General features: G+C 36.8%; 1 protein-coding gene across 4 annotated transcripts in view; it reads left to right on the forward strand.

The window, feature by feature from the left end:
* INTS9 (integrator complex subunit 9) overlaps nucleotides 1-27,725 on the forward strand; it is a 123,439-nt gene that overhangs the window by 49,613 nt on the left and 46,101 nt on the right. For all 4 annotated transcript variants that reach the window (XR_012473267.1, XM_074209191.1, XM_074209189.1 and 1 more), the window contains 6 exons: nucleotides 3,005-3,144; nucleotides 4,960-5,046; nucleotides 15,496-15,616; nucleotides 16,457-16,591; nucleotides 24,470-24,581; nucleotides 26,242-26,422. Coding sequence is in view for 3 of the 4 variants with exons in the window: in XM_074209191.1 (XP_074065292.1) it covers nucleotides 3,005-3,144; nucleotides 4,960-5,046; nucleotides 15,496-15,616; nucleotides 16,457-16,591; nucleotides 24,470-24,581; nucleotides 26,242-26,422 (776 nt within the window). In the remaining variant the exon portion in view is untranslated. The remainder of the gene's footprint in view (nucleotides 1-3,004; nucleotides 3,145-4,959; nucleotides 5,047-15,495; nucleotides 15,617-16,456; nucleotides 16,592-24,469; nucleotides 24,582-26,241; nucleotides 26,423-27,725) is intronic.

A 27,725-nucleotide genomic window follows, 5' to 3' on the forward strand; every position in this document is an offset into this window, starting at 1 on the left:
TTGGTTCCATGTTATACATTGATCTCAGTTGAATGTGATGACAGAGAAATCATATCCTTAAGGAAGAAAAATAAAGCATGAGATAGTAATATTACATACAATATTACATTCCACCCCCCCCCCAATTTGATGATAATAGTCTTTGGTCTTTGTTCAAAGTCCATACTTCTTTCTCTGGATGTAGATGGTACTCTCCATTGCAGATTGTTCAGAATTATCCCTGGTTGTTGCACTGAAGGGATGAGCAAGTCCATAAGGGTTGATCAGTGTTTTTCTGGTTCTGCTTATCTCACTCAACATCAGCTCATACAAATCTTTCCAGGCTTCCCTGAATTCCCATCCCTCCTGGTTTCTAATAGAACAATAGTGTTCCATAACATGCATGTACCACAGTTTGTTAAGCCATTCCCCAACTGAAGGACATTCGCTTAATTTCCATTTTTTTTTTGCCACCACAAACAGGGCTGCTATAAATATTTTTGTACAAGTGATGTTTTTAGCCTTTTTTTTATCATCTCTTCAGTAGTGGTATTGCTGGGTCGAAGGGTATACACATTTTTGTTGCCCTTTGGGCATAATCCCAAATTGTTCTCCAGAAAAGTTGAATGAGTTCACAGCTCCACCAACAATATGTTAGTGTCCCAGATTTCCTGCATCCCTTCCAACATTGATCATTGTCCTTTCTGGTCATATTGGCCAGTCTGAGAGGTATAAGGTGGTTTCTCAAAGATGCTTTAATTTGCATTTCTCTAATCAGTAATGATCTGGAGCAGTTTTTCTTATGACTATGGATTGCTTTGATTTCCTCAGCTGTAAATTGCCTTTGCATATCCTTTGACCATTTGTCAATTGGGGAATGGCTTGTTTTTTTGAAAATTTGACTCAGTTCTCTGTATATTTGAGAAATGAATCCTTTGTCAGAAATACTAGTTACAAAAATTGTTTCTCTTGGAGTATTTAAGCTTTAATTTTCTCAAATACAGCTACATCCAATATAAAATTTTTCCAGTAATATTTCCTGTTAATGGTGAGCTATTATAACCAGATTTCATTATCCACAATAACTTCTCCACTTCGGCTGTAATGATATTGTTAGGTGAGTCATAGGAGACCAGCCTGAATGCTCAGTTTGTCATTATCTCTTCTGCATATTTCTATCTCTACAGAGGTTGAGAACATTCTGTTCATGGATGGTGTTACCAGATTAGACAGGCAGGGCAGCTGAGTGGTGAAAACAGAAAAACAGTGAATATTATTAAATCCTGCTGAAGGCTTGTACCTTTAGGACATTTGTAGAAGCTAGGCTAGACCCAGCCTCTGGGCAGGCTTACCTGCCTGCTGTTCGCTTTGTTTCTCTATTTGTTTCCTAGTGTTGTTTAATTTCCTAAGGAAAGACTCAAGTTTCAGATGAAACTGTTGGCCCCCCTGGATAAAATGCTGGTCTTGAGTCAGGAAGACCTGAGCTCAGATCTGGCCTCAGACTTCCAACTGGGTGACCCTGTCTCAGTTAATTGACTGTAAAATGGGGATCACAGTATTTCTATACCTGGTGTCCTGGGTATCAAAGGAGATGCTATTTTTAAGAACTTAGCACAGTCCCTGGCACTAGTAGATGTGTAATAAATACTTGTTTTCTTCCTTTCCATTGCTCAATGTCTTAAGTCTGGAAATACTAAAAGGCTATATAAAAATAATTCTGTTTACGGCATAGTAGATAAGTTTGGCTTGACTAGAAAAGAAGTATAGACTGGACAGTATATTTGAAAGGAAACAAGTGCTTTTGTAGAGAGCTTTGAAGTCCATTATTAGAAGTTTGGTTTGATGAGTTACTAGTCATTCTATGCTTTGGATCATTTTTCAGATATCTGTTGTATCAAAGTTAAAACCTTCTTACTCTGAAACTTTGACATTATTTATTTATAGGGATGAAGAATAGCCCTATTGTTTTAGATAAATTCTTAATAAATCAAAGTAATTCTAAAATCATAAACAGTTATTACATACAGATTTTGAGTTGATTTTTAGGACTATCTTGAGAGGCTGTATTGGGAGCAGCACTAGGTTTTAATCTTACGGTCTGCCAAAAATCATCTCTGAGCCAAGTAAGTAAGCTTCTCTAATCTGTGCCCTCATCTATAAAATGATAGGATTGGACTAAATGACCTTTCAGTCAGTTAGGAAACATTGATGAAGCCTACTATGTGCTAAGTGAAAGGATGCAAAGAAAGGCAATAAACAGTCCTCTCCAGGAGTTCACACTCTAACATGGGAGACATGATTCAAAACAACCATGTCCCCACAAAGTATAGAGAGGATATAAATTAGGTATAGGTCTTAGGGGAAGGCGTTAAGATTAGGGAGGACTGAAGAAAAGCTGATTGCATAGGGTAAGACCTTAGTGGAGACTTTAAAGAAGCCAGGGAATTCAGGAAGTAGAAAACAAAAGGGAGAATATTCCAATTACAAGCCAGTGAAAAATGTCTGAAGTTGAAAGATGGAGTGTCTTGTCAGGTGCACTCAAAGGCCAAAGCCATAGGATTGCAAAGTATCTGGAGAGGAGTAAAAGGTGTAAGGCTAGAAATATAGGGAGGGACTAGGTTGTGAAGGGTTTTAAAAGTCATCACATTATTTTCTATTTGATCTTGGAGAGAGAGAAAACCATTAGAATCTATTGGCTGAGGAATGAGGAAGACACGTTCAGATCTTTAGGAAAATCTTCCCCTACTCATTGGAAACTATATTCTAATATTACTATCGTCTCCATTTATAGTCAAATTACATTGCAGTATTAGTAATTTTGTCTTACCATATGATGTTAATATTGAGAATAATGTTTAAGGGAAAAAATGGTTCAGAAAAGACTTGGATATTGTTTTGACTTTTTTGAGGTATAAACTACTTCTCTATGTTCTGACAACATCATTTTTCAGTCACTTCATGATGATCTATGCTCTTTCAGTAGATATGTATCATCCTATTCCTCCCCACCTCCCTTTATTTGCAGACCGAGCTAATAGATCTGTCTACAGTAGATGTGATCCTCATTTCAAACTATCACTGCATGATGGCGTTACCTTACATCACTGAGCACACTGGTTTTACTGGAACAGTATATGCTACAGAACCTACTGTTCAGATTGGCAGGTGAGAGCCATATGTTTACACTTCAAGTTTGCTAAAAATACTTTGCTTTCAATATAAATATTCAATTTTTCAGTATAAATATTCAATATTTCAATATAAAATATTTCATGTAGGTCTCTCCCAAGACAGACTTTACTTAATTCAGTAATGAAGAATAGAAACAAAAATATAAGCAGACACTGAAATTTTCAGTGGAATCCCTCCAGGATTGATGCTAGGAGTAGTCTTGTGTAACTGTTAGAGAAGGGAATACACAATTTCCTTAAGTAAATATATTAAAGTCCTTTGGTTAGTGAAATGCCAAGCCATAAGGAGAAAACTACAGAGGATTTATTAGTAGGCCCACAAATGACTATAAGGGAATTTCAAAAACTTTTAGGGGAAAAAGAATCCAAGCTACATAATCTCATTTACTTACAGAATACTTCTCTTTAGGTCTTACATTTTTTTTGTTAAATCAGGAGATAACTTGGAGAGGGCAGAAAGTAAAGTAATAGTGCAGATAATTTGTTGCTGCTACTGTGTCAGTAAATTTATGGACTCTGCTGTATGAAAAGTGCTTAAGAACTTTTTTACTTTGGGCGTTTTCCTGCTTTTCAGGTCAACTGCTTTAAGCTAACAGGGTTATATTTGTGATGGTCAACTTCATGAATAACTGCACAGGCAGCTAGCTAATATGGAGTCAAATATCAGTTTGATTCCTACTTTAGTCAAAACTTTGGAGAGCAAGTGAAGGAATCTACAAGTCATGGATTGTTTCTGAAGATACAGGTTTTTTGTATCTCTGACCAGGTTTCCAACCAAACCATATCAAACTATTTCATCTCTTTCTTTTAGTATATCTATATGATTTTGGTCACTACAATTAAAGAAAGGATGATTCTAGGGAATGTCCAGTGAAGAACAAGTAAAACCTTTCTCAGAAGGATTCCTGGGAAGCATAATTAAATCTTTAAGACTTGGAAGAAATAGTTTTAGGAGGAAAAAAGTTCGACTTTATTCAACAGATAGTAATATATTCACTTCCCATGAAGTAGTAGAGGCTGAAAATATACGTAACTGCAACAAACACTAATAATTCACTAAGGAGAATAAACATTTTGACAATATTAGGGAATTGAGAATATTAGATCTCTAATCTTACAAAGTTCACATCATTGAAGGTAATTCTTTTCTACATAAGTTTTTCCTTTGTGTCCCAGCAAAGACAGTCTCCTGGTTTAGATGGATATTTGGGCACACATAACATTTCTTGTGTTCATCTGTATTATCCATTCAAGCTTGAAGTCTTCAAGGCTTTCATTATTTAGGTTCTTTTATTAATAATTAGTGTCATTTTTCACAGCACTCAGATCTGCACAAAATTCTCCTAACTCCTAATAACAAATTTTAAAAATTAGTGTGCATCACAGAGCAGTTTCATATTTTGCAAATTTCTTGCTTTTGTTTTTAACTTTAATTTCATTGACTTTCTTTAGAAATTATCCTCTAAGAACTCCCTTTCTTTGATTTATAAATTTTGAAAGTCAGCACTAAAAAATATTGGGAGCATATTAGACTAGATCTTTCACCTTCGAGAAATTATCAATATTTATTATTTAGAGCTAGAAGGAATCTTGGTTTCTTTCTAAGAAAAATGTTCCCTAGCTAGAAGTGATGAAGTCACTTGCCTGTGATAACACAAAAAATGGATTGTTTTGAATTTAGTATAAAATATCACTAAGTTTATCTAGGACAGAAATGATGATAAATGGCACCAAAACAATTAGAATAAAATATTAAAAGATAATATTTTATTTTTTTTAAAACCCATAGGCTTCTTATGGAAGAATTGGTCAATTTCATTGAACGGGTGCCAAAAGCTCAGTCTGCCTCCTTGTGGAAGAATAAGGAAGTGCAGAGGTAAGAAACAACATAGACTTCCTCCAATAATCGATCATTCAGTTTCAGGAGATATTTATTAGGCAATTACTCCTTGTTAAGTACCTTCTTAGGCATTTGGAATATAAAGACAAAAACATTCCATGCCTTCAAGATATTACATTATCAATATAATGACAATCACACATTCAAACAATTCATTTGTCTGTTATTTTGAACTTCTTATAACATGTTTTTTTCTCATTTAATCTTAATAGTCTTATAAGATAGAGAGTACATACTTTATTACCCTTTTTTTACAACTGAGAAAGCTAAAATCAAGAGATATTAAATAAGTTGACCCATGCCACATAACTAGTTAGTAAGATGTAAGATTAAAACCAGATAGTTCTTACTATGTTGCTTCTTCCTTTCCAGGCCCACATTATCCTCACTTGCCTATCTAGGTACCACTATCTTTTAACTCTTTTTCCACTGAGATTCTTTTCTCCTCTCCTCCCACTCAACCCCCTCAGTTACTATCCTGACTCTGTCCTGCCTTCTCTTTAAAATGTGTTGTTGTAGGGGCGGCTAGGTGGTGCAGTGGATAAAGCATGGGCCCTGGAGTCAGGAGTAGCTGGGTTCAAATCCAGTCTCAGACACTTAATAATTACCTAGCTGTGTGGCCTTGGGCAAGCCACTTAACCCCATTTGCCTTGCAAAAACCTAAAAAAAAAAATGTGTTGTTGACTTGTAGACAAGTCTTCCTGTTTTCAAAAATAGCTATCTCTGTCTGCCTGGGGTATGGCACATCTGGGAAGAGAGTCTAATCATTCACAAGAGATAGCTAAAAGATAAGTCAGCAGCAACTCTTATGACCTAAGATGTCTTTATATCAGAGGGAACAAATAATGATCAAATTAGCAAATGCAAGGATTTCATCAAGATGCTCATTCCAGCTTTGGTACTCAGGAGTCATTTGAGAAGTCATCTAGCCACTCTGAGTCTCAATTTCCTCATCTGTAAAATTGTTGTAAAATAGTTCACAAGGTTTTGAGGAAGGTGTTTTATAAATCTGAGTAGTTATGCTGATTTTGAAGTTAGAGAAAACAGGATGTGGAGAGAGATGGAAATGGGTTCTAATTCTACTTCCAGAATTTAATTATGAGACTATATACAAGTCAGTTAACTTCTTTGAGGTCCAGTTTCATGCTCTGTAAAAATGATAAAATAATCATTACTATGATTTACTAATACTAAAATTAAGTAGCATATTGAAAGTGCCTTACCAGGCTTCTATTATTGTTGCTTCTATTATTGAGAAAAAAATATATAGTTTTGTAGGGTGGAAGAACTAGATTCAAATCTAACTGTGCAATCATATCTAAGTCACTTAATCCCTCAGTATCCCTTGCAACTCTCTAAGACTGTAAATTAAAGAGAAGTTGGCTATCTAAATCAAGGCAGGAAGTTTTTACTTTGGGAACTTGCTGATAAAATCACAGATCTTAACAAAAAGAACTTGATTTATTTTTATTACTGTTGCTACTGGTAGATCTCTCCTCAATCTCCTTTGCTGACTCCTCCTCCAGATCATGCCTTCTAACTAACCATAGCTTTCCCACAGGATTTTGTCCTGGGCTCTCTTCTCTTCTGTGCTTGGTGCCTTATCCACTCCCATGGATTCAATTATTATCTCTATGCTGATGATTTTCAAATCTACCTTTTTTGCTCTAACCCCTCTGCTGATTTTCAATTTTGTATCTCCAACTGCCTTTCAGACGTCTTGAATTGGATGTGCAGTAGACATCTTAAACTCAATATGTCTAAAACAAAATTTAATATCTTAGTCCCTATCATTTCTCCTCCCGCCTTCCCTATTGTTGTCAAGGGTAGCACTGTCCTCCCAATCCCTCAAGAGTCATCCTGTATTCCTCACTATTTCTCACCTTCCATATCCATACTGTAGCCAAATCCTATTGATTTCTTTGCAGTATGTTTCCAGTACCTCCTGTGTCTTCTGATACTACCATCCTTCTGGTGCTGACTCTTTTCAGTTCACAACAATAACCTGATGGTGTCTCTGCCTTCCTCAAATCCATCTCCATTCAGCCAAAAAAGTATGTTCCTAAAGCAAGGATCTAGTTCCCTATTCAGTAAATTCTAGTGGCTTTTTCATCATTCTAGGATCTGTATGGCATTCATAGCCCTTCATAATCTAACTCTGTTTACCTTTCCTATCTTCCTGCACCTTACTCCCTGATAAATGATCCTGGTCTCCTGGATGTTCCACAATCAAGACACTCATCTCTTGGCTCTGGAAGTTGTCTCTGGCTGTTGCCCATGTCTGGAATGCCCACCATCCTCTGCTCTGACTACTGCTCTCCTTGGCTTTCTTTCAGGTCCTAGCAGCCTTCCTTAACCCCTCTTTATTCTAGTACCTTCCCTCTTTTAATTGTTTCCTATGGATATGATTGTCCACATGTTGTCTTCCCCCAGTAGACAATGAGCTTCTTAAGAGCAGGGGTAGTCTTTGACCTCTTTTTGTATTCTCCCCCCCACACACACACACACACACAATGTTGAACACAGTGCCTGGCACCTAGTAGGTGTTTCAAACATGCTCATTGACTGGCAGACAATATGTTAACTCTCCTTCTTATCTTGGTGTCATCGTAAATTTGAGAAATATAACATATATGTCTCCATAGGTCACTGATAAAAATAAATGTTTGTTGACTGACCCATTATATTGTTTAGTTTTGAGAAGAGAGCTTGTAGGGGCAAATGTGATGAGTGTCCTTGTAAATATCTCTTACATTCTCATTTGTGTGTGTGTGTGTGTGTGTGTGTGTGTGTGTGTGTGTCTGTATCTGTGTCTGTGTGCACGCACACATCTGTTGTTTCTCTAGACCCCCCTTTTCTCCTACGCTCATCCTCATTTTACTGCCTTTTAATTTATAGCCTTCAAGTATTATACCATAAATAATTTTGGCACCAAAAAAAAATTTGTGTTTGGAGGGCAGTACTTCCTGACTTCTGAGCCGTGAATCTGAAACACTGAACTAAGTCTCAGGAAATCCCAAATTCTAATTCTGTCTTTTTCCTTTGTGACCTTGGACTAGGTCCCATCCATGAAATATAAAACCACATTAGAAAGAAAATGTACCAGTGATTGAGGATGAGAATAAATCATCTTTTTTTTTTAAGTGGCTTGAGAAAATTCCTTTTGAAAGGGTTATTAAAACAAAGACAATAATGTTAGAATTGCATTTTTGGTGACTCAAAACCACAAACTAAGAGAAGTAAGTTTAACTAAGCAATGAAGGAATAACCTATTCTGATTTAGGATTATGGTAAATCCAGAAGTCCCCATGGTCCCATGCAAGGTTTCATCATACGAAATTCTTACTTCTTGGATTATGAATATAAGGTATCACTCAGGAGAATTAACTTGGGGGGGGGTTGTGATTGGGGAATATAATGTTCAGCCATAGGTTTGGTAAAAACTAAAGATAAGGCAGGAGAACATGAGTAAAGAAGAGGAAAAAAAACAGGCAACAAATGTCCAGTCTCCTTCCTATCTTATTTTTACTTCTTTTTTTTAATCAAAGAAATCTTTTATTTTTTAAAAAAGTCATTTATGGTATGAATTCATAGGAGATTGGTTCCAACAGCACAGGTTTCTTGCTTTCCATTGGTTCTCACAAAGTGTGCTATTATGGGTGAAGCAGGCTGTTGTTTCAATTGAATGCAAGTGCCTTTGGGGGGGGGGGCTTCCTTCTTCTGATCATTTTTCTTTATCTGCTTCAGGAACCTTTCTCTGCTCAATATGCTTAATACACACATTAATTCTCTTGACCAGAATCTTGCCCTTAACCTGTCTGTTTACAACAATGCCTACAGCATGTTATGTCACATTATAGACCCATCCAGTCTTGCCATGGTAACATTTGTGAGGCATTCTTTGTTGAACTGTACCCATACCCTCAATATCTACAATATCAACTTTCTTGTATATGTGCATATATGTAGCCTAAAGGACAGCATCATGTTTCCAAAAGAGCCTAGAAAGCATGTATGGAGTTCTTTTTCCTTTTATGCTTATCATTTTGATAACTCATTAGATTATGGTGGAACTGGGAGAAAGAAAGAATCTTTACTTGTTTCCAAGAAAATTTAGATCTTGTGATAATCCAAGCAGCACCATTTCTTTTTATTTTTTTCAAAAATAATACCTTTTTAGGTAATCTCCTGTTCACACCCTAAGGCTAGATAGACTCCTTGCCTTGCCTTGCCTACTTTGGATTATCAGATGTCTTGTATCTCTCTTTCCGGAGGGATGGGTTTTGGGGGGAAAGGGGATGTCATAGAACTTACCTTAAAAGTCATGATTTCTTGCAATACTTAAATTCACAAGTGCTAATTCACATTACCGTAGTCTTTGTTCATTATAGTTAAAGGATTCAGTTTAGCTTCTTTGGAGAGGTAATGCTTGCTTGGGGGACCTGGTCTCTCTCCTTCCATGCCTGACATAAATAAAAGATGAACAAAGCACTAATAGATGATAAAGCACATTTCTCAACCATCCTCCAGAATTCTATAGTTAATACTTTCACTTTCCTATCTCTCCTATGTTTTCTGTCTTCAGAGAAGTATCTCAGACTATGTATATAAATGAGTGTGTATGTGTAATTGATTCAAATGTAGACAGAAGTTATATATCCCAAATTTAAGGAATCATTTAAAGCTAGAGGAAAAAAATAGAAACTTGGAAAGAGGATTTAGAAATAATGGAAATATCAAATTGTCTCTAACTTGAAGCCAATTTTTTTTGAGAACTCTGATGACTTTGAAAGATAGAGAAACATTTATTTTTAAAACTTTTTTAAGATCATTTTTATTTTTATTCTTATCCTTTTTTCTCCTAGAATAGAATATTGTTTTGAGGGTGAATCATTTTGGTAGAATAAAGTTAATTTTTTTAAAGGAATATCCTGAGGTGTTAGGGAAGGGAAGAAAGCAGAGTACAAAGAAATTGTCTCATTTTTCTTTTCGTGGATATTAATGTAAGTGGTTATTGGCTGAGGGGTAATGGATTTAGAGCTGGAAGGGATCTCTAGGTCATATAGGCTAAAGATTTACCTGTTTTATAACTTAGGATAAAATTTCTTTGGGATTCAGAATTTAATCTTATGCTAGAAGATTAAGTAAGTTCATCTTAGAAGTGTTTATATGGGAAGATTCTGAATTGTCCTTTTATTATGTTTCTAGAAGTGTGAAATAATAGAATAAGCCTTTCGACTTGGGTCAGGAAACCTTGGTTGAAATCCTGGCCCTGACATTTCATGATTCCTTGACATTGGACAAATCATTTAATATCTCTGAACCTATTTTCAACTTCTCGAGTTTACTGTGAAGAAAGCATTTTGGAAATGTCATACAGTCATGCCAATTTTTTACTTCCATACTCTGATTTTCCATACTGATAGTCTTGCCCCTTGAAAGGTTAATACTTATATTATTTGCCTTCGAGGAGTCCTGGCACGGGACAGACTTACTTCTTTCTCAGTAGCATAAGTTATAAGTAAAAAGTTCATCAGCCAAATATAACGATAAATTAAAGTATTTGAATTCATAGATCACAGGAAACTTGACAAATTTCCTTAAATCACTAGAAATTGATGTGTATTACCATTTGATTTAGCTTAAGTTTAATAGACAAAAAACGATTCTTCTCTTACTTTTTGACAGCTCTATGGCTTCTTTCCTCAAGTTGATGCCACTTTTTTGAGATTTATTTAGAAGAAGTTAGCCATTTCTCTTTTCTACTCTGACATTACAGTTCACTCTTTGCATTTCTACTCTGACAACTAATTTTCAAAAAGAGGCAGTTTTAGGGAGGGGGAAAAGTTGGGTTAGAGAAGAAGAAACACTTTTAATATAAAGCCTCTGACTCACCTCCCCTCAATCCAGAGATTAAGTACAAAATATAAAATATAGAAAAATAAAACATTTATCTCAATCTGAAAGAAAGCTTGGTTTGGTTCCCAAGATAAAGACCAACATTCTTTATCCTGGTCCAGGATTTTCTCATAGGACTATGGTGTTAATCTCTACAAATATTAAATAATTGTTTTTCTTCTAATGTGAGTTGTAGTAGTTTCCAAATATCCAAAATGGAAGGCTTTTATAATTAAGGTTTCTTTGCTTTGGTGAAGTGATGACACAGTAAGAATAACTAGTAATTATATAGCACCTACAAATCTTTAAGGTAAGTTTAATTATTTGGTTGTCACAACCTGGTGAAGTAGGTGCTATTATTTATCAATGAGGAAATGAAATAGAGAGGAAAAGGAATAAACATTTATTAAACAACTAATACATACCAGGTCCTGTAGCAAGTACTTCACAAATATTGTCTTATTTGATTCTTACAATGTATGAGTAGGTACTATTATTGTCCATATTTTGCAGCTTGGGAAACTGAGACAGCCGGAAGTTCACTTGATTTGGCCAAGACCAGACTCCATGTTCTGTGCTTTAGCTACTTTTCACCTAGCTGCCTCTTGTGTAGAGGTCTGCCAGGGTCTTACAATGAGGATTACTTGCCAGCTAACACTCCCCCTACCCCCTCCCTTCACCCCCACCTCTACCCTCCACACTTATATACATATATCTTGCAAGAACATCTATAAGGAATTTGTACTGGGGTCATAGTGAATTCTGAGTCTCACTCTTAATACTGAAACAACCAGGAAGCACGGACTTTTTCTAATAATGATAGTTGTAGATCCTGTTCTTCCTGCATGTTGCAATTTAATTTGTCTTCCTGAATACTACTTTTTTCATGGTGTTCATTTACATGTAGTTAAAAGAACTCAGAATTAGAAGCTACAGTGTACAAACAAACTATATGCATGATAAATTGAAGATAAGCAGGAAAGAAAAGTCCAGAGAATGGGGGGGGGGGGTAATGAAGGCTTCCTATAAAAGGTAAGATTTTAGTTAAGCCTTGAAGAAAGCCAGGGAAGCCAGCAGATGGAGATGAGGAGGAAGAGAATTTGAGATATGAGAAACAGCCAGTGAAAATGCCCAGAGACTGGAGATGGGAGTGTCTTATGTGAGTAATAAATCGCTAGAAGACCAGTGTCACAGGGTTACAGTGAACATGGCAGAAAATAAGGTTCAGTTTGGGGCAGGTTGAGTTTAAAATGTCTATAGGATAATCCAGTTCAAGAGATAAATAGGCAAGTGGAGATATGAGACTGGAGTGCAGCAGAAAGGTTAAGACTGGATAATTAAATTTGAGAATCATCAGCATAGAGATGGTAATTGAATCCATTGGAGCTGCTGATATCACCAAGTGAAGTAGTATAAAGAAAGAAGAGAAGATGGCCCAAGACAGAATCTTGTAAGATATTCTCAGTTAGTGGGAATGACACAGAAGAATCTCGCAGAGGAGACTGAGAAGGAAACATAAACAGAGAACCAGGAGAGAACAATATCAGGAAAACAGAGAAGTGAATATCCAGGAAAAGAGGGTGATCAACAATGTCAAAGACTGCACAGAGGTCAGATTGAAAAAAAATGGGTCGCATAAAGATTTTTAAGGAAGGAGAATCATGGGCATGGGTGTAGGCAGTTGGGAAGCAGCCAGGAGACTGGGATAAATTGTAGGTAAGTGATGAGAGTAGAGATAATAAAGAGGGCAGTTGGAAAAGATGGGATGAAATGGGATGGGAATGGAGAGAGGTTTGCCTTGGCAAAGAGAAGACTCACCTCTTTGAGACAAGCATGAAAGATGAGATAGTCATTCTCCTACAAAGTGATCTTCCCTGTTGCTTCTAGGATCCTCTAATTAGTGTTTTGTTTTGTGTTTTTAGTTTTTCAAGGCAGTGTGGTTAAGTGGCTTGCCCAAGGCCACACAGCTAGGTAACTATTAAGTGTCTGAGGCCAGATTTGAACTCGGGTACTCCAGACTCCAGGGCCAGTGCTCTATCCACTGCACCACCTAGCCGCCCCTCTAATTAGTTTTTAAAACCCTTCCTAACTTGGCCCCAGCCTACCTCTACAGTTTTCTTACCTTTCTTCTTTTCTACTGTAAACCAGCCTTACTGGCCTTCTTGATTTTTTTATTAAACATAATATCCTCCCTGTCTTGGCACCTTTGTCTTAGTCGTCATCTTACCTCTGCCTCTTGCAATCCCATTTTTCTTTCAAAACAAGCAGCACCTTCTACATGAACTTAATGGAGATGAAGAGGTTGGTGAAAGAAGAAGCAAGGATATGAGGGAACATCAACACATAAATTGAAATCCCCAAATATTGGGGTTGGGATTATAGAGGAGACACAACTTAATTATTTCTTTGAGAGTTTATTGACTTGGTGGGAACACTAAGCTCTCTGCATTGAGTGAAATATCCAAATAAAATGAGCTTCAAAGGAAGAGAGATTCCTGAATAATGGTGGTAGGCAGAGAGATTCTGAAAATGACAAGAAATATGCCTGCCCTTCTGGGGCCCAGGACAAGAGATAGAAAACCGGGTCCAGTGCTGGAGAAGGAAGCTCCAAGTTCAGAGATGCTGTGCTATTTTTATCTCTAACTCCTACACACTAAAACTATTCAAGTGTTCTTTCCACTATACCCTAGATTATATCTTCTTTCTCAGAAACCTTTAGTAGTGCTCTGTTCCTTCTTGAACAAAATACAGACTCCTTTTTTCCTCATTTCAAATTATTCCACTTTCTAAGTGTGAAGTTCATAGTTGTGTTCCCTTTTCATTTCTGCCTTTTTGAGTCTGTCTCTTCTTCCAAGGTTCATCTTTGGTATACTTTTTTCCACATAACCTCCACCCCCTCCATCTAGAAATGTTCTTTTCCTCCTCAAATTTCCCTAAAGCATTTTGGAATTTTTCTTTGAGAATTTAAAAAAAAAAGATGAGAAGAAGAGCATATTCCAGACTTGGAATAAGACAGCCTGCACAGTGGCCTAGAGCAATGTCTTGATGTTTGAGAAAGAGCAAATAGGCTTATTTATGTATGTGGCTGGAGCACAGAATGTTTGGAGAGAAGTGAGATTTAAGAAAGTAATAGGGAGTCCCTGAGTTAGTTCATAGAGTGGGGACAGAGTGCAAGGTCAGTGACATGGTCAGGTCTATTCAGAAAATCACTTTGTCATCTGAGTGAAGGTTAGATTGGAGTGGCCAGAGACTGGAGTGAAGGAGACCAATTTGAAAGCTGATGCAGTAATCCCAGATGAGAGGCAATTAGGACTTGGAGTAGAAGTGTAACAGTGTAAATGGGAATAAGGGGATGAATCTGCTAGACTTTGTAAAGTTATAAATGACAACAGTGATGACAGCAAGATTCAAAGTAGACCTGGGTTCAAGCCCTGGATTCAATCCCTTCATATGGTATATAGGAGCCATATACTCTACCACATTTCCCATACCTCTCTCATATTTTGCCAAGAAGGATTGGACAAGACACTTAATCTTTCTAAATTTCAGAAAGTTCCCTAAGATTTTTACTAAAAAAGAAAATGAACAAGCACTTTTTAAGCACTATGTGCCAGGCCCTATTCTGGGTACTTTACAAATATCTCAGTTGGTCCTCACAGCAACCGTAGATCAGTACTTTTATTATCACCATTTTGCAGATGAGGAAACTGAGGCATGCAAAAGTTAGGTGACTTGCCTAAGGTCACATAGCTAGTAAGTGTCTGAGGTTGGATTTGAACTTTGAGCACTCTGTGTGTCATTTAGCTACCAACTTACAAATCGTTACAAGTACCCCAATCCTTTATGTAGTTGTTTTTGTGTGCACTCCCCAGTTAAGTAGTAAGGGGTTTTTTTGTTTTTTATTTTTTTTTTATTTTGTTAGGTTTTTGCTAGGCAATGGGGTTAAGTGGCTTGCCCAAGGCCACATAGCTAGGTAATTATTAAGTGTTTGAGGCTGAATTTGAACTCAGGTCCTCCTGACTTCAGGGCCAGTGCTCTATCCACTGCACCACCTAGCCACCCCAAGTTGTAAGTTTTTTAAGGAACTATTTATTGATACATGAATGATAATAGTGATACTCTTTATGAAAATATTCTTAATTTGCAAATCAGTAAATCTGCCTAAATATTTATGCAAAGAAAGGTAAGGGTTATCAATTGACAAGCTAAGAATTGGAGAATTGAAATTACTTAGTGTGTCTCCAGACACCAGTAAATTGTCTTTTCCATAGAATAAAGTAAAATTTTGATAAAAATAGATTTCTTATTGATGCTGTTAAATATTATAAATAGTACTCTTTCTGTGTTCTTTTATCCCAAACTTTCTTGTTCAACACAGGCCTTCATTTCAGTTTTGCAACTTAACTATCTTATGGCTAGAGTCTATTTTAGTTTTTTAGTGGTGACAAGAGATGGCTGTATTCTAAAGAGAATTGTTCAGATACTAAATGTCTTATGTAATGCACACTGTTTGCTGCATATTTATAGATTGTTGCCTGCTCCCCTCAAGGATGCAGTGGAAGTTTCAACATGGAGAAGGTGCTACACAATGCAAGAAGTGAACTCTGCTCTCAGTAAAATCCAGCTTGTGGGCTATTCTCAGAAAATTGTGAGTGCTAATTTGATTTCAGTGATTTATGAGCAGCTAAAATCTATAATGTTCTTCTGAAGCTATAAGAATCCTTTAGTTTCCCTTCTTCGCAGCCTCTTAAATCCCCAGAGGCCCCACTATGATGCATAAGGAGTGACTAGGTAGAGCACAACTTGACAGCTAGTGCATCATTAGTCACTTTCTCCTATCCTCCAAGGATAGAACTCAATTATTTGGTATTGGCCTCTCCTTCCTGTCACTGTCCAGTTTCTTAGTTTGTAGTAAGGGAGGAAATGGGCCTTTCCTGTCCCTGATACTGTTCCCTAGAACCTGGTCCCATTTGATGAAATGTAAATGTAAGTGTCCCTTCCTATCCCCCTCAGGGAAATGGGAAATTCCTTAGAAATTTTGGAAAAATAATAGAAGTATTGAGCATAACAGGAAGCACTGGAAAAAAACTGTCAAATGTTTCTTTGAAGCAATGACTCAGGTGTCATGACTTTCTCTTACCTCTGCCAAATTTTACCAAGAGTCATTGACTCATCATAGATCAGCTACCTAAACAACCCCTGAAGTAACATTTTAAAAGTATTGTTATTTCTTCCATCTTAATTTAAAGGATCACCATTTTCATTCTTTGTGTCATTAGTCATTATATGCAAAACAGATGCGAATGGACAAAAATCTGAGCCATATGTAAAAACAAGAGAATTCAATTACCTTTTAATGGCATGGCCTTTACCCATCTTTCTGTCTGGTTTATTTTGAAACGTTTTCATTTTGAATGAGAGAAAATGTAGGTGCATTTCTATGCATATGGTTTTTAAGTTTCAAAAAGAATTCTACATTGCTTTGCAGGAACTTTTTGGTGCAGTACAGGTGACTCCCCTTAGCTCTGGCTATGCACTTGGAAGTTCCAACTGGATTATTCAGTCGCATTATGAGAAGGTGTCCTATGTCTCTGGCTCTTCCTTGCTTACTACACACCCTCAGGTATTTTCTCTCTTCTTCCTGATAACTAAGTAGTTAAAGTAATTTAACCCAATTATTAATGGCTTCAGTTGCCTAGAGAGCACCAACTGTATTCTGTGAGATCTTTGTCTTCCAGTTGAACAGATGCTTTTTATACAAGATAGACCAGAACCAGACTTGGACAGAAATCTGAACTAAGTAGCCAGGTTCATTCAGCAGAAGTTATGGAAAGAAAAATAGTATTTTTTTCACAAGCATTAATCATCTTCATGTTTATATTTACAAAGGATTTAGTATTTATTTTTTAACTAGAGCTCTATGATGCAAAAACTACATTGGAAACTGAGATACTTAAAAGGAAAAAAGAGATTCCAGTACTTTGGATGGATCTTACATGAAAGATTTAAGGAAATACATAAATAAAAATCAAATAGGATAAAAAGACATAATCAGGTGCTAACCTGATAAGAAAAGTAAGGAAATAGAGATTACTTTGCTACATTTGATGAATTCAAGCACAGATGAATTTTATCTGAGAGTATTAAAAGAATTGGCAGGGGTACTGCTAAACCACTATCTGTACTAAAACAGTTGTCATTAATGGTTCAATGCCAACATAGAAGCACTGTTCTAGTAGAATGGCCCAGGAATCTCTGCTTGGCATGGTATTATTTCATATTTTTACAAAATGCCTTATCTAAAGACAAAGTTGGCTTTCTTATCAGCAGAGGCTGATGGACAACAAGAATTTCTTAAGGGCTTGCTGTATGTCATACGCTAAGCATTAGGGTAGGTGTATAGCCAGAAGAAAGACATTCCCTGTTCTCTGAAGAGCTGACATCCTGATGGGGAAAGAAGGCACATGAAAAGGAGCTGAAAAGAAAACTGTGACTCCAGGAGAATGTGATGGTGAAGTTTTGAGTTAGAAGCATAGTGTGACCCACCTGGGACTATCCTCAGGATGGAGGCCACCAGACAGAACTCAGCAACAGGGGCTTGGTGGAGTGACAACAGATCTTTATAGGTGACAACCTAGAACAGCAAATAAGATGAATAAAGTCTCAGGTTCAATAAAATCAGTGCAAGATGGGGGACATATGAGAGGAATCAGTAACTCATCAAGCATTCATTAAGCGTTTACTATGTAATAAGCACTTTGCCAAACACTAAAGATACCAAGGAAGACAAAATGCCGCTGCCTTCACCTTTTCTACTGGTGGCATCATTGTCTTCATATGTAAATTAAAGAATAGCATCTGTTTCATCACACTGTAGTCAGATCAGATGAGCTTATATATGTAAATCACTCTGTGGATCCTGAGGTGCTATTTAAATGTTAGTGATAACTTTTGTTATTTATTATTATCATTTGATGACTTTGTGCTAGTTGCCTATAACTTCACACAGCTTCCCAAGAATTCTCTAGTCTTATCCCTTAGATGAATCTGATAAGTCTACAAATTATCTCCTAATCAAATGGATGAAGAATACCTGGGCTCTGACCATGATGTCCTATTTTATGGGTGTGTGTGTGTATACAAATGAATGTGTATAATATAGATAGATATAGATATAGATATTCAGTTGCTGCATCAGTTTGTGTAGCTTGGTTAGACACTGTTGATAGAGAATTTAATAGGGCAAACCATGTTGAATTACCTTTAAGAAATTGCAGTTCCTTTAATGTTCCTAAGCATCTCCCTTAAATGGAGAATCTTCTTTAAGTATCAGTATTTTTTTTTTTGAAATGCAGTGGGGTTAAGTGATTTGCCCAAGGTCACACAGCTAGTAATTATTAATTGTCAGAGACCAGATTTGAACTCAGGTCCTCCTGATTTCAGGGCTAATGCTCCATCCACTATACCACCTAGCTTCCCTAGCATCATTATTTTTCCAGAGATGTATTATGCCTCAGAATCACTGGTTATCACAGTCCCTTAAGAATTAAAGTTTCTGGGGCAGATAGGTGGCACAGGTAGATAGAGCACTGGCCCTGGAGTCAGGAGTACCCGAGTTCAAATTTGGCCTCAGACACTTAATAATTACCCAGCTGTGTGGCCTTAGGCAAGCCACTTAACCCCATTGCCTTACAAAAACTTTCTAAAAAACAAAAAGGATTAAAGTTTTAGGGGTAGCTAGGTTAGCACATTGGGGGTCAGCTAGGTGGCATAGTGAATAGAGCACCAGCCCTGGAATCAGGAGGACCTGAGTTTAAATTCAGCCTCAGGTGCTTAATAATTATATAACTGTGTGACCTTGGGCAAATCACTTAACCGTTGCCTTGCAAAAAAAAAAAAGAATGAAAGTTTCAGGTAACTCAGAAACAATGAAAAGATGTGAACTTCCCTTATGGGGGATATATAGGAAGACATGAGCAAAAGTGGAAGGCAGTTAGGTTGGTCATATCCATCTAGTTATCCTTATGCATTTGGAGAGAATGCTGGCCCTGTTACCAGGAAGACCTAAGTTCAAACATGACCTCAAATACTTACTAAATCATGTGATCCTGGGCAAGTCACTTAATCTCTGCTTTAATCCACTGGAGAAGAAAGTGGCAAACTACTCTAATATCCTTGCCAAGAACAGAGTAGACCATGGGATCATAGACTCAGACACAACTTAATTGACTGAACAACAACAGCAACAGCAGCATAGACAAGTCATGCCTAAATTAAAGTGCTAAAGCAGCATGAATCATTCCTGATTGCCTTCTGCTCAAGAATCCTTCCTCCTCTCAGGGTTTTTTGATGCTGTTCTCACCCAGCTCTACTAATGAAGCCCCTTATTCAGCTCTTTTGTTGGATCTTCATTTATACTCACCCCAAAGGTTTATTTATAAACTTCCTCTTTTCTCTCTCTGCCTAATCAGTTCCTATGTATTCATTGACCATATCTATATTCTACTTAACTCCAGTCTCATGTCATCCATACATAGTAGATATTTCCAGTTGCATTTACCATGGAGATCTCAAGACCATCCTGTCCTAAGATAACATATTATCTTCCTGTCCTCCCTCTTCCATACTTTGTTCCTGTCAAGGGTACTACCAGTCTTTTGCTCCTGCAACTCCCATATCCAGTCAGTTATGAAGTCTTGACTCTTCTACAGCTTTCATACAGGAACTCATAGCCATCTGTAGAGCTTCTCCGCTCGGCATGTTACTGTGGCCTCATACCAAGCTTATGCTCAACACGCATGGTCTCCTCTCCTCTTCTACTTGGAATTCCCAGCTTTCTTCAAAACTCAGCTCCAGTTCCGCCTTCAGTTCATTATCACCCTTCTTATCCCTTCACATGCTGGTAGCTCCCTAAAAATGACTCTGCATACATCTTGTATTTTCTTATATGTTTGTGTCATTTACTCCCTGATAGAATGGAGTACCTAGCACAGTGCCTGGCATATAGTAGATGCCTAATACCTACTTATTAAATGTTAAATGAAATTATACTAATAATTAGCATTCATATACAATAGCACTATGGTAAGTGCTGGGAATATAAAACAGAAAATGAAAGATAGTCCTTGCCCTTGCAGAGGTTATAAACTATTTTTTCCCAATTATTTTTATTTATTTTGTTACATGTGTCCCAAATAATGTAAAAAAAATTAACAATCATTTTAAAATTTTGAGTTCTAAATTCTTTTCCACCCTTTTCCTTTTTGAGAAGGCAAGCAATTTAGTGTATTGCTTAAATATGTGAAGTTATATAAAACATTTCTATATTAGTCATGTTTTAAAAGAAAACACTAAACAATAAAATAAAGTTTTTTTTTAAAAATGCGCTTCAATCAACATCCAAACTTCATCATTTCTAAGGAGCTTATAATGTAACGGGAGAAGAAAATATGCCAAAGCCAAGTAATACAATTTTTAGAAAATGAAGGCTTGACTCAGTTACTAACCTTTATTGAATGGGGGTTAGAACAGTGTTTTGGGCCTCCCTCTAGCCATCCAATCAGAGGGGCAAAGACAGCTGAGGGTAGCGATAAGGTATGAGTATCAAAGCTGATGCATTCTCCTTGAAGATGAGTTTCCTGGTGATGAACTTAGTCCATAAAGGATTGCAAAGCACTTGACAACACATAATCTCATTTGATCTTCTGATCATCTTCTTTTAGAAAAGGTCTTTTAGAAAGTTTTTAAGCAAAAATAACACCCAACTTCATTAGGAGACTTCCTTAGTTCACCATAGTTTTGTGAATATTTCTACATTTCACAATTACTATTGTTGACATCTTTTGTGAACTGCCAGTGTCTCAAGAAATCCAGACAACCCTTGCTAAAATGAAGTGATGTCTAAAAGGAAGTAACAAAGGTTGCTGAGAGTTTGCCTGCTTTTCTCAAAGGTGTGTTTTAAGTGCCAACATTGCAGCCTCTCTGGCAGACAAGGAGTCCTTAATCTGCTCTAGAGAGGGCTTTGAAAGGCAGGAAAAATAGTTTTGATTTTATGTGGTTGAAAATAAGTAGCTTTTTAAACTTTTAGAGAAGGGGATTTATATACTAGAAGATAATTTGGAAATGTGCAATATAGATTGGCAGGTTTAAAGCATAAGTACAAACTAGGTATAGTTGCAGTAAGCAGGCAGAACATGAAAAGGACCCAGACTGTATGCAGTGGCAATCATAATGGAGAGAAAATTATTATATGTACTTAAAAGGGAAAAGCATGCAAACTTGTTTACTATAAAGGAAAAAAAACATTAAGATAGTTATTATTTTAAAAAAAGATGAATTCATTCTAATGTAATGGTGAATAATCCAAATCACAGTTTATCATTGGTAAGTACTGATAGTTTCATGTAGATTATTATGAAAACAGACTTTAAAAAATCAATTTCAGAATTAGCAGCATAAAGGTGATAGGTGAAACCATGTAAAAGCTCTTGAGAAACTGTGTGACAACAGAAGGGTATAAGCTCTTTTATAATGCCTCCTAGTTAAAGAGAAAGATAAAGTTATATCAAAGGAAACAAAAGATGGACTAGAATTGGAGGGTAATCTGAAAAGTACTGTGTTTATGGGCAGCTAAGTGGCATACTGGATGGAGTGCAGAGACCTGAGTTCAAATGTGGCCTCATATACTTTTTAGCTTTGTGACCCTGGACAAGTCACTTAATCCTGTTTGCCTCAGTTTCCTCATTTGTAAAAATGAACTATAGAAGAAAATGGCAGACCACTTGAGTATCTTTTCCAAGAAAACTCCAAATGTGATTATGAAGAGTTGGCCATAACTGAACAATAAAAACAATGTTTACAGAAGTCAAGAGAAGAGTGTTTCAAGAAATTTAACAAATACTTATTAATTGCTCACTAGTCACTAGTAATATAAAGGAAAAAAATGAAACAGACCCCACTCTTGAAAATCCTATGTTCTACTGGAGTTTTACAATATGTAATACAAATAAATACAAAGTAGCATCACAGAATCATATATTTAAAGTGAAAGGGACTCTGGAACTCAATTAATGCATTTCATGGTTTTTAGATGAGGAAAATTAGACCAGAGAGGTTGCATGATTTCTCCAAGGTCACAGGTAGTAAAAGCAGGACTAGGGTCTGAGCATATGTCCTTTGAACAAGAATTAAAAAGTAATTTCAGAAAGAAGAGGATGCCAATAACTTAACAAATTGGAAAAGACCTCAGAGGAGCTAGCTTGAGAGTTCTTTAAAGGAAGCTAGGAATTCTGGGAGGCAGAGATGAAGGAGGAGTACATTGCACACCTAGGGGGACCACTTGTACAAAGTGATATGTATGGGGAATTAGCTAGCTGACCAGTTTCACTGGAGTGTCAGACATGTGAAGAGGTGATGTGTATGGAGTAAAACTGAAAAAGATAAATGGGAATACGGAGGATTTTAATTGCCTAGTTGATATATTTATACTTTATCCTATAGGGAGCCATTTTTTAATAGGCAAGTGACATGATCAATCAATGTTTTAGAAAAAAATTTTGGGTGGCTCTGTGGAGAATGGATAGAGAAGGAAGTTACAGTCAACTGGAAAAAATGGAAAATGGTTTCTGTATAATAGTGCATTTATGGAGATAAATATCCATCCATACAGATGAGCCTTGCCCAAGCTAGAAGATGAGTGGTGACAGGTAGATAGTCAGTGCTCCAATAATATTTATGCAATAGCAGAAGAAAATAAGGAAAGCTTCCACTATATTAGGTGGACTTTCCATGATAGTTAGAAAGGAGAACAGAGACAAGTATTGTACTTTCTATAATACTCTAAGCAGTGTCTCAGCATTTTGGGGTTGATCAATGCTGTTTTTTGCATTAGTCATTGACAGGTATGATGGTGAACTTTGAAGTTTATAGTATAATTTTAAAGATGGATCCTGCATCTAAAGACTTAGATATTTATATAAAATGTTCTTGTTATCTGTTTCATATTTTAACAAGACATTTAGTGCTGTTATTCCTGCCACTTACTCTATCTCTACCAGCTAATAGATTTTCATATCAGACCTCTTCTGGGTCTTCTTTTCCTTCTCTGTATGATATGAAAATACAATAAAGTGCCAGTTGGAGATCCATGGCCATTCAAAAACTTAATCTAGGAAACTATATTTCACTGGAAGCTAGCTAAGCAATTATAGTGAATTAGGAGTTCCTACAACTGGTCTTCTATTAGAGTTTGGCTTCTTATTTACAGGACTAAGACTGTCAGTCACCAACATTTACTTCAAACTACATAGAAAGTCTCCCAGTGCATTGATTTTAACACTCAAGAAATTTACTTCCCTTTCAGTCTGTGTAATTAACCAAAGATAGGGAGAAAATCAGACTTTTGAAGGGATAACTTGTATCAGCAAAGCTGTTGACAAAAGTCTGTCATAATTACTTTAAGAAAAGATGGTAATCAAAATCCCAGGAAAATAGGGTGAAACAAACCCCCCCCCAAAAAAGTGAATGATTTAAGAAAGGAAGGACATTATTAAGACTTATCAAGTGTGATAGAAGGGTCAAAAAGGATGAAGACTGAGGAGAGTCTGTTGAATTTGGTTAGGAAATGAGTGATGACCTCTGAAAGAGCACTCTAATGGAACAATGCTGACATGAACCATGGAAGCACTATAGGAGTGAACAGTAATGGGACAGACATTCCTGAAGTATGCACTCTGGGGGCAGCTGGGTGGTCCAGTGGATAGAGTACTGGCCCTGGAGTCAGGACGACCTGAGTTCAAATGTGGCCTCAGACACTTAATATCACTTAGCTTTGGGACCTTGGGCAAGTCACTTAATCCTATTGCACTCCTCCGCCCTATCCCCCTACCCCTACCCCTACCCCACGCACACACACAAAAAGTATCTGCTACATACAATGAACTGTGCTGGTGCCAGGTATTAACAGACAAAAAGAAAGCAGGGTAGAGACTTTCTGGAAATTCAATGGGTGTGTCTATAAGGACCTACAAAACAAACACAGTATGATGGGTAGTGACATGAAGAAAGGCTGCACATGGGGAGCATTGTATTGAACACTGGAAAAATATTAGGGAATTTAAGGAACTGATGGGAGAAGAAGAGGGAACTCCAAGGCCTGGGGAAAACAAATGCAAAACCATAGAGATGAGACATATGAACAAAGTGAGCCAGGAGAGAAAAGATTGTCTTTAACAAGGGGATGGTTAGAGAAGTAATGGTCTTGATATAGGCAAGAAGTAGGAGGTTAACCAGGGCAAAATGGGAATTTTGGGGGGGGGGGGAAGCCTCTTTGCTAGACCTTATTCTGCCTTCTAAACCAAAAAAAGCATCCCTGAAAGGGCTAGAAGATATTTCTCTTTCATTGAAACCCCTTCACTCTTAACCTAGTCTTTCCTTCTTATTTTTTTTTGTGTGTAAAAATTCTTTAAAATCCCGTAATTTACCATTCTTTGGTATCTTTCAGCCCATGGACCAAGCCTCTCTCAAAAACAGTGATGTCCTCATTCTGACAGGACTCACCCAGATTCCTACAGCAAATCCTGATGGCATGGTAGGAGAATTTTGCAGCAATTTGGGTATGTAGCCATGAAAAAATATTCAGAATGGATATTTTTAAGTATTTGAAAAAATAAACAATGAAGCATTTGTTAAACTCTTATTGTATCCAAAGCATTGTGCTAGGGATACAAATAAAAAAGTGCCAGAGCCCCTGCTCTCTAGGAGCTCACATACTTTTGACAGCACCCAGGGCTGGGCCCCACTCCAAAACTAATGGCAAAGGCCCATGGTTCTGAAGATGTAGCTGCAGAGCAGATGTTAATTCCATTCTTTAATATCTCCACTGTAAAATCATAAGAGATGTTGAACCATTTGGTACTTCCATGGACTTTAATGATAAGAACTTTTTGCTCTGGGTCTTGAGTAGCTGTGGCTCAGACCCTTACAGGAGCAGGTGCCAGGCTGCCATCTCCATAGGGGCTGCTTCCCAGTATGAAGGCACTGAACCAGAAGCATTGTGATTCTCAAGGCTTTTGTTCCCGTAACCTGGGCTGTCCCTGTCAAGGTATAAGGGGAGTGATAGTTGTAATAGTGGTAGTGGTTTGACTTGCCTGCATTACACCTTGCTACTTTATCCATAGTAATTTTAGCAGTATTACCTCTAGGAGGGAAATTGAAAAATGAAATTCTGTTACATTTGCTTGGTTAACAGTATTTTCCAAATTTCAACTAGCCTTCTAATCACCAAAGACCACATGGCTTCTAACCAATACATACCTAATAGTACATGAAGACAGAATCAGATCCTGGCTTTACCACTTTCAACATGGTGTTAACTCTGGGAAAATTACTTGTTCAGGTCTCAATTTCCTCAGTATTAGATACAGAAGGCACCTCAACCTTCTAACCCCTGAGAAATATATTTGACTTTTATTTCAATTTTAAAGTGGAATTTTATATTTCACCTAGTTAAATAAAAGTTAGAATAACCATTAAGACTTTTTTGTGTGCTTGTTAAGGATCGATGGAACTTAAAAATGGAATCAAAAGAGGAAGGAAAGAAAGGAACTTAGCCACCATCCAGAAATGCATTGCACTTGAGGATATAAGCACTTAAAACCATAATTTTAGTGTCCTAATTTCTGTCTTTGCATCTTCTCTTTACCCATATGTCACCACCTCAGTTTATATTTAGACCCAAATCTTCTTTCACATGACTTACTGGGATAATTTTCCAATTAATTTCCCTGCCTCAAGTTTTTCCCTTCTGCAACCTTGGCAAAATGATTTTCCTTAAGTTCAGATCTGGTCATATCATTTCTCTTAAATACTAGTGTATGCCCTTTTGCCTCTGGTATCAGGTAATGCTCAGAATAGATTGTTAATGCAAGTAGTCAAGAATTGAGTATATATATAAATAATTCAGGGATTATCTCCTGCTTTTGTCTCATTTGTGCTTTTGTTTCCTACCTTTAGTGTGGTGGAATTCTAAAAGAAAAATTAATAAATGAAGAAAAATCCTCCCTGAGTTTATTTTGCTCTGTCAGAGGATTGTGAAGGACAGAAGAGAATTGATTATTATATAAGAAGTGGGAAGTTCTTGGGACATATGAGATGATTTGTAAACAATTTCTAAGAAAATGAGTATTATATAGGAAGTTTTCACACTACCCCATTTCAAAAATGTAGCTTTGATTCTTTTTTTACATTTTTCCCCCCTGCCTTCATTCCTTCTAGCTTTGACAGTGCGGAATGGTGGTAATGTATTGGTCCCCTGCTACCCATCCGGAGTGATCTATGACCTTTTGGAATGCCTCTATCAATACATCGACTCAGCTGGCCTCTCCAACATCCCATTCTACTTCATTTCCCCCGTTGCCAACAGCTCACTTGAGTTTGCCCAGATTTTTGCTGAATGGTATGTGTCAGGATTCATCCTCCTTATGGGTTGGTATCTATCTGTTAATGCCACATTGCCTTGCAAAAAAAGAAAAAAGCTGCTTGGGCAGTCTAGGGAAGCCTTTGAACCTCTTCAAAATAACTTTTTTAAATTTATAAAATAAGATAAATAGGATAACAAGAAAACCCAATTATATTGAAATACAGTTTTCAAAATAATTAAATTTTTTAAAAAGTTCATGAACCTCAAAGTAAGAACCCATTATCCAGTGCATTCATGCTGACTGTTGTTTCTACTTTGAAACAATATCAATAGTTCCACTAATTGGAATGTACGTTATAGCATTGGAAATTGAGTGGATGACTTTTGCTGTATGGGTTAATATAAGGGAAAGACCTAGGTAGTCTCTTTCTCAAATTTCTTTTATCCATCTCTGTCCTTATATTGTTCTCACTTCTTCCTTCCCTGGTAACCTGGCTATAGTACAGAGATGATGACTCCTTTAGTCCTTTGTATAAATGAAAAATAGTACACCTGGGTCTTGGCATTATCCTTATACAAAAGATGTTTTCAGTTATATTCCTGAAACTTGAAGACAAATAAATTAATCATTGTAAATAAGCCCCTTTCTACTATACTAGCAATTTAGCATCCCTCTCCCTTACATTATTTTTCTATCTTCTCAGGTAAAAAAATGACAGAAAGAAACAATTAGTCCAAAAAGCTAAAGATAAACATAAATATGCTTGGATTAGGGAAAGATTAGGAATGACCACATTGGAAAGGAGATGTAACTAGTAAAAACATTTTCAAGCAAAAAAAAAAATCTTCCAGTAGATTTGGCAAAAGAAGAGAAAAAGAAAATTCCATTCCCCATCAGAGAAAAAAACTATCATTCCTAAATAGAAATTGCTTTTGAAAAATAGATGCTAGCTCTAGATTTTAATTAGTTTTCACAGAGATTGTGTGAAATTTTGAGTAAATTAGTGGATTTGATTTTAGAAAATTAGCTTAAGGTTCTCAGAGGTTAATAGAGATCCCAAGGGTGGCAGAAAGGTGAGGAAGCAGAATGTGGACATAGCTGTTTCTGCTGATTAACCTTTCCACCTATCATCTTGATGCTTGAACACCCACCTTCCTTCTTCCTCAAAAATTACCTTGACAGATATCAGTAGGAAAGAAATTCTTAATAAATCTGGTAGTTATTTCACATTGGACTAGTATCAGAACTATATTTCTCTTGTTCTGATTTATCTTTGCATGGCCCTTTTTTCCCTTGCTAAAGACTAGCCAACATTTTTAGACTCCTTGTTTTCAGTCT

The sequence above is a fragment of the Macrotis lagotis genome, chromosome 1 (assembly GCF_037893015.1).
Source record: "Macrotis lagotis isolate mMagLag1 chromosome 1, bilby.v1.9.chrom.fasta, whole genome shotgun sequence".
In the NCBI taxonomy this organism is placed as follows: domain Eukaryota; kingdom Metazoa; phylum Chordata; class Mammalia; order Peramelemorphia; family Peramelidae; genus Macrotis; species Macrotis lagotis.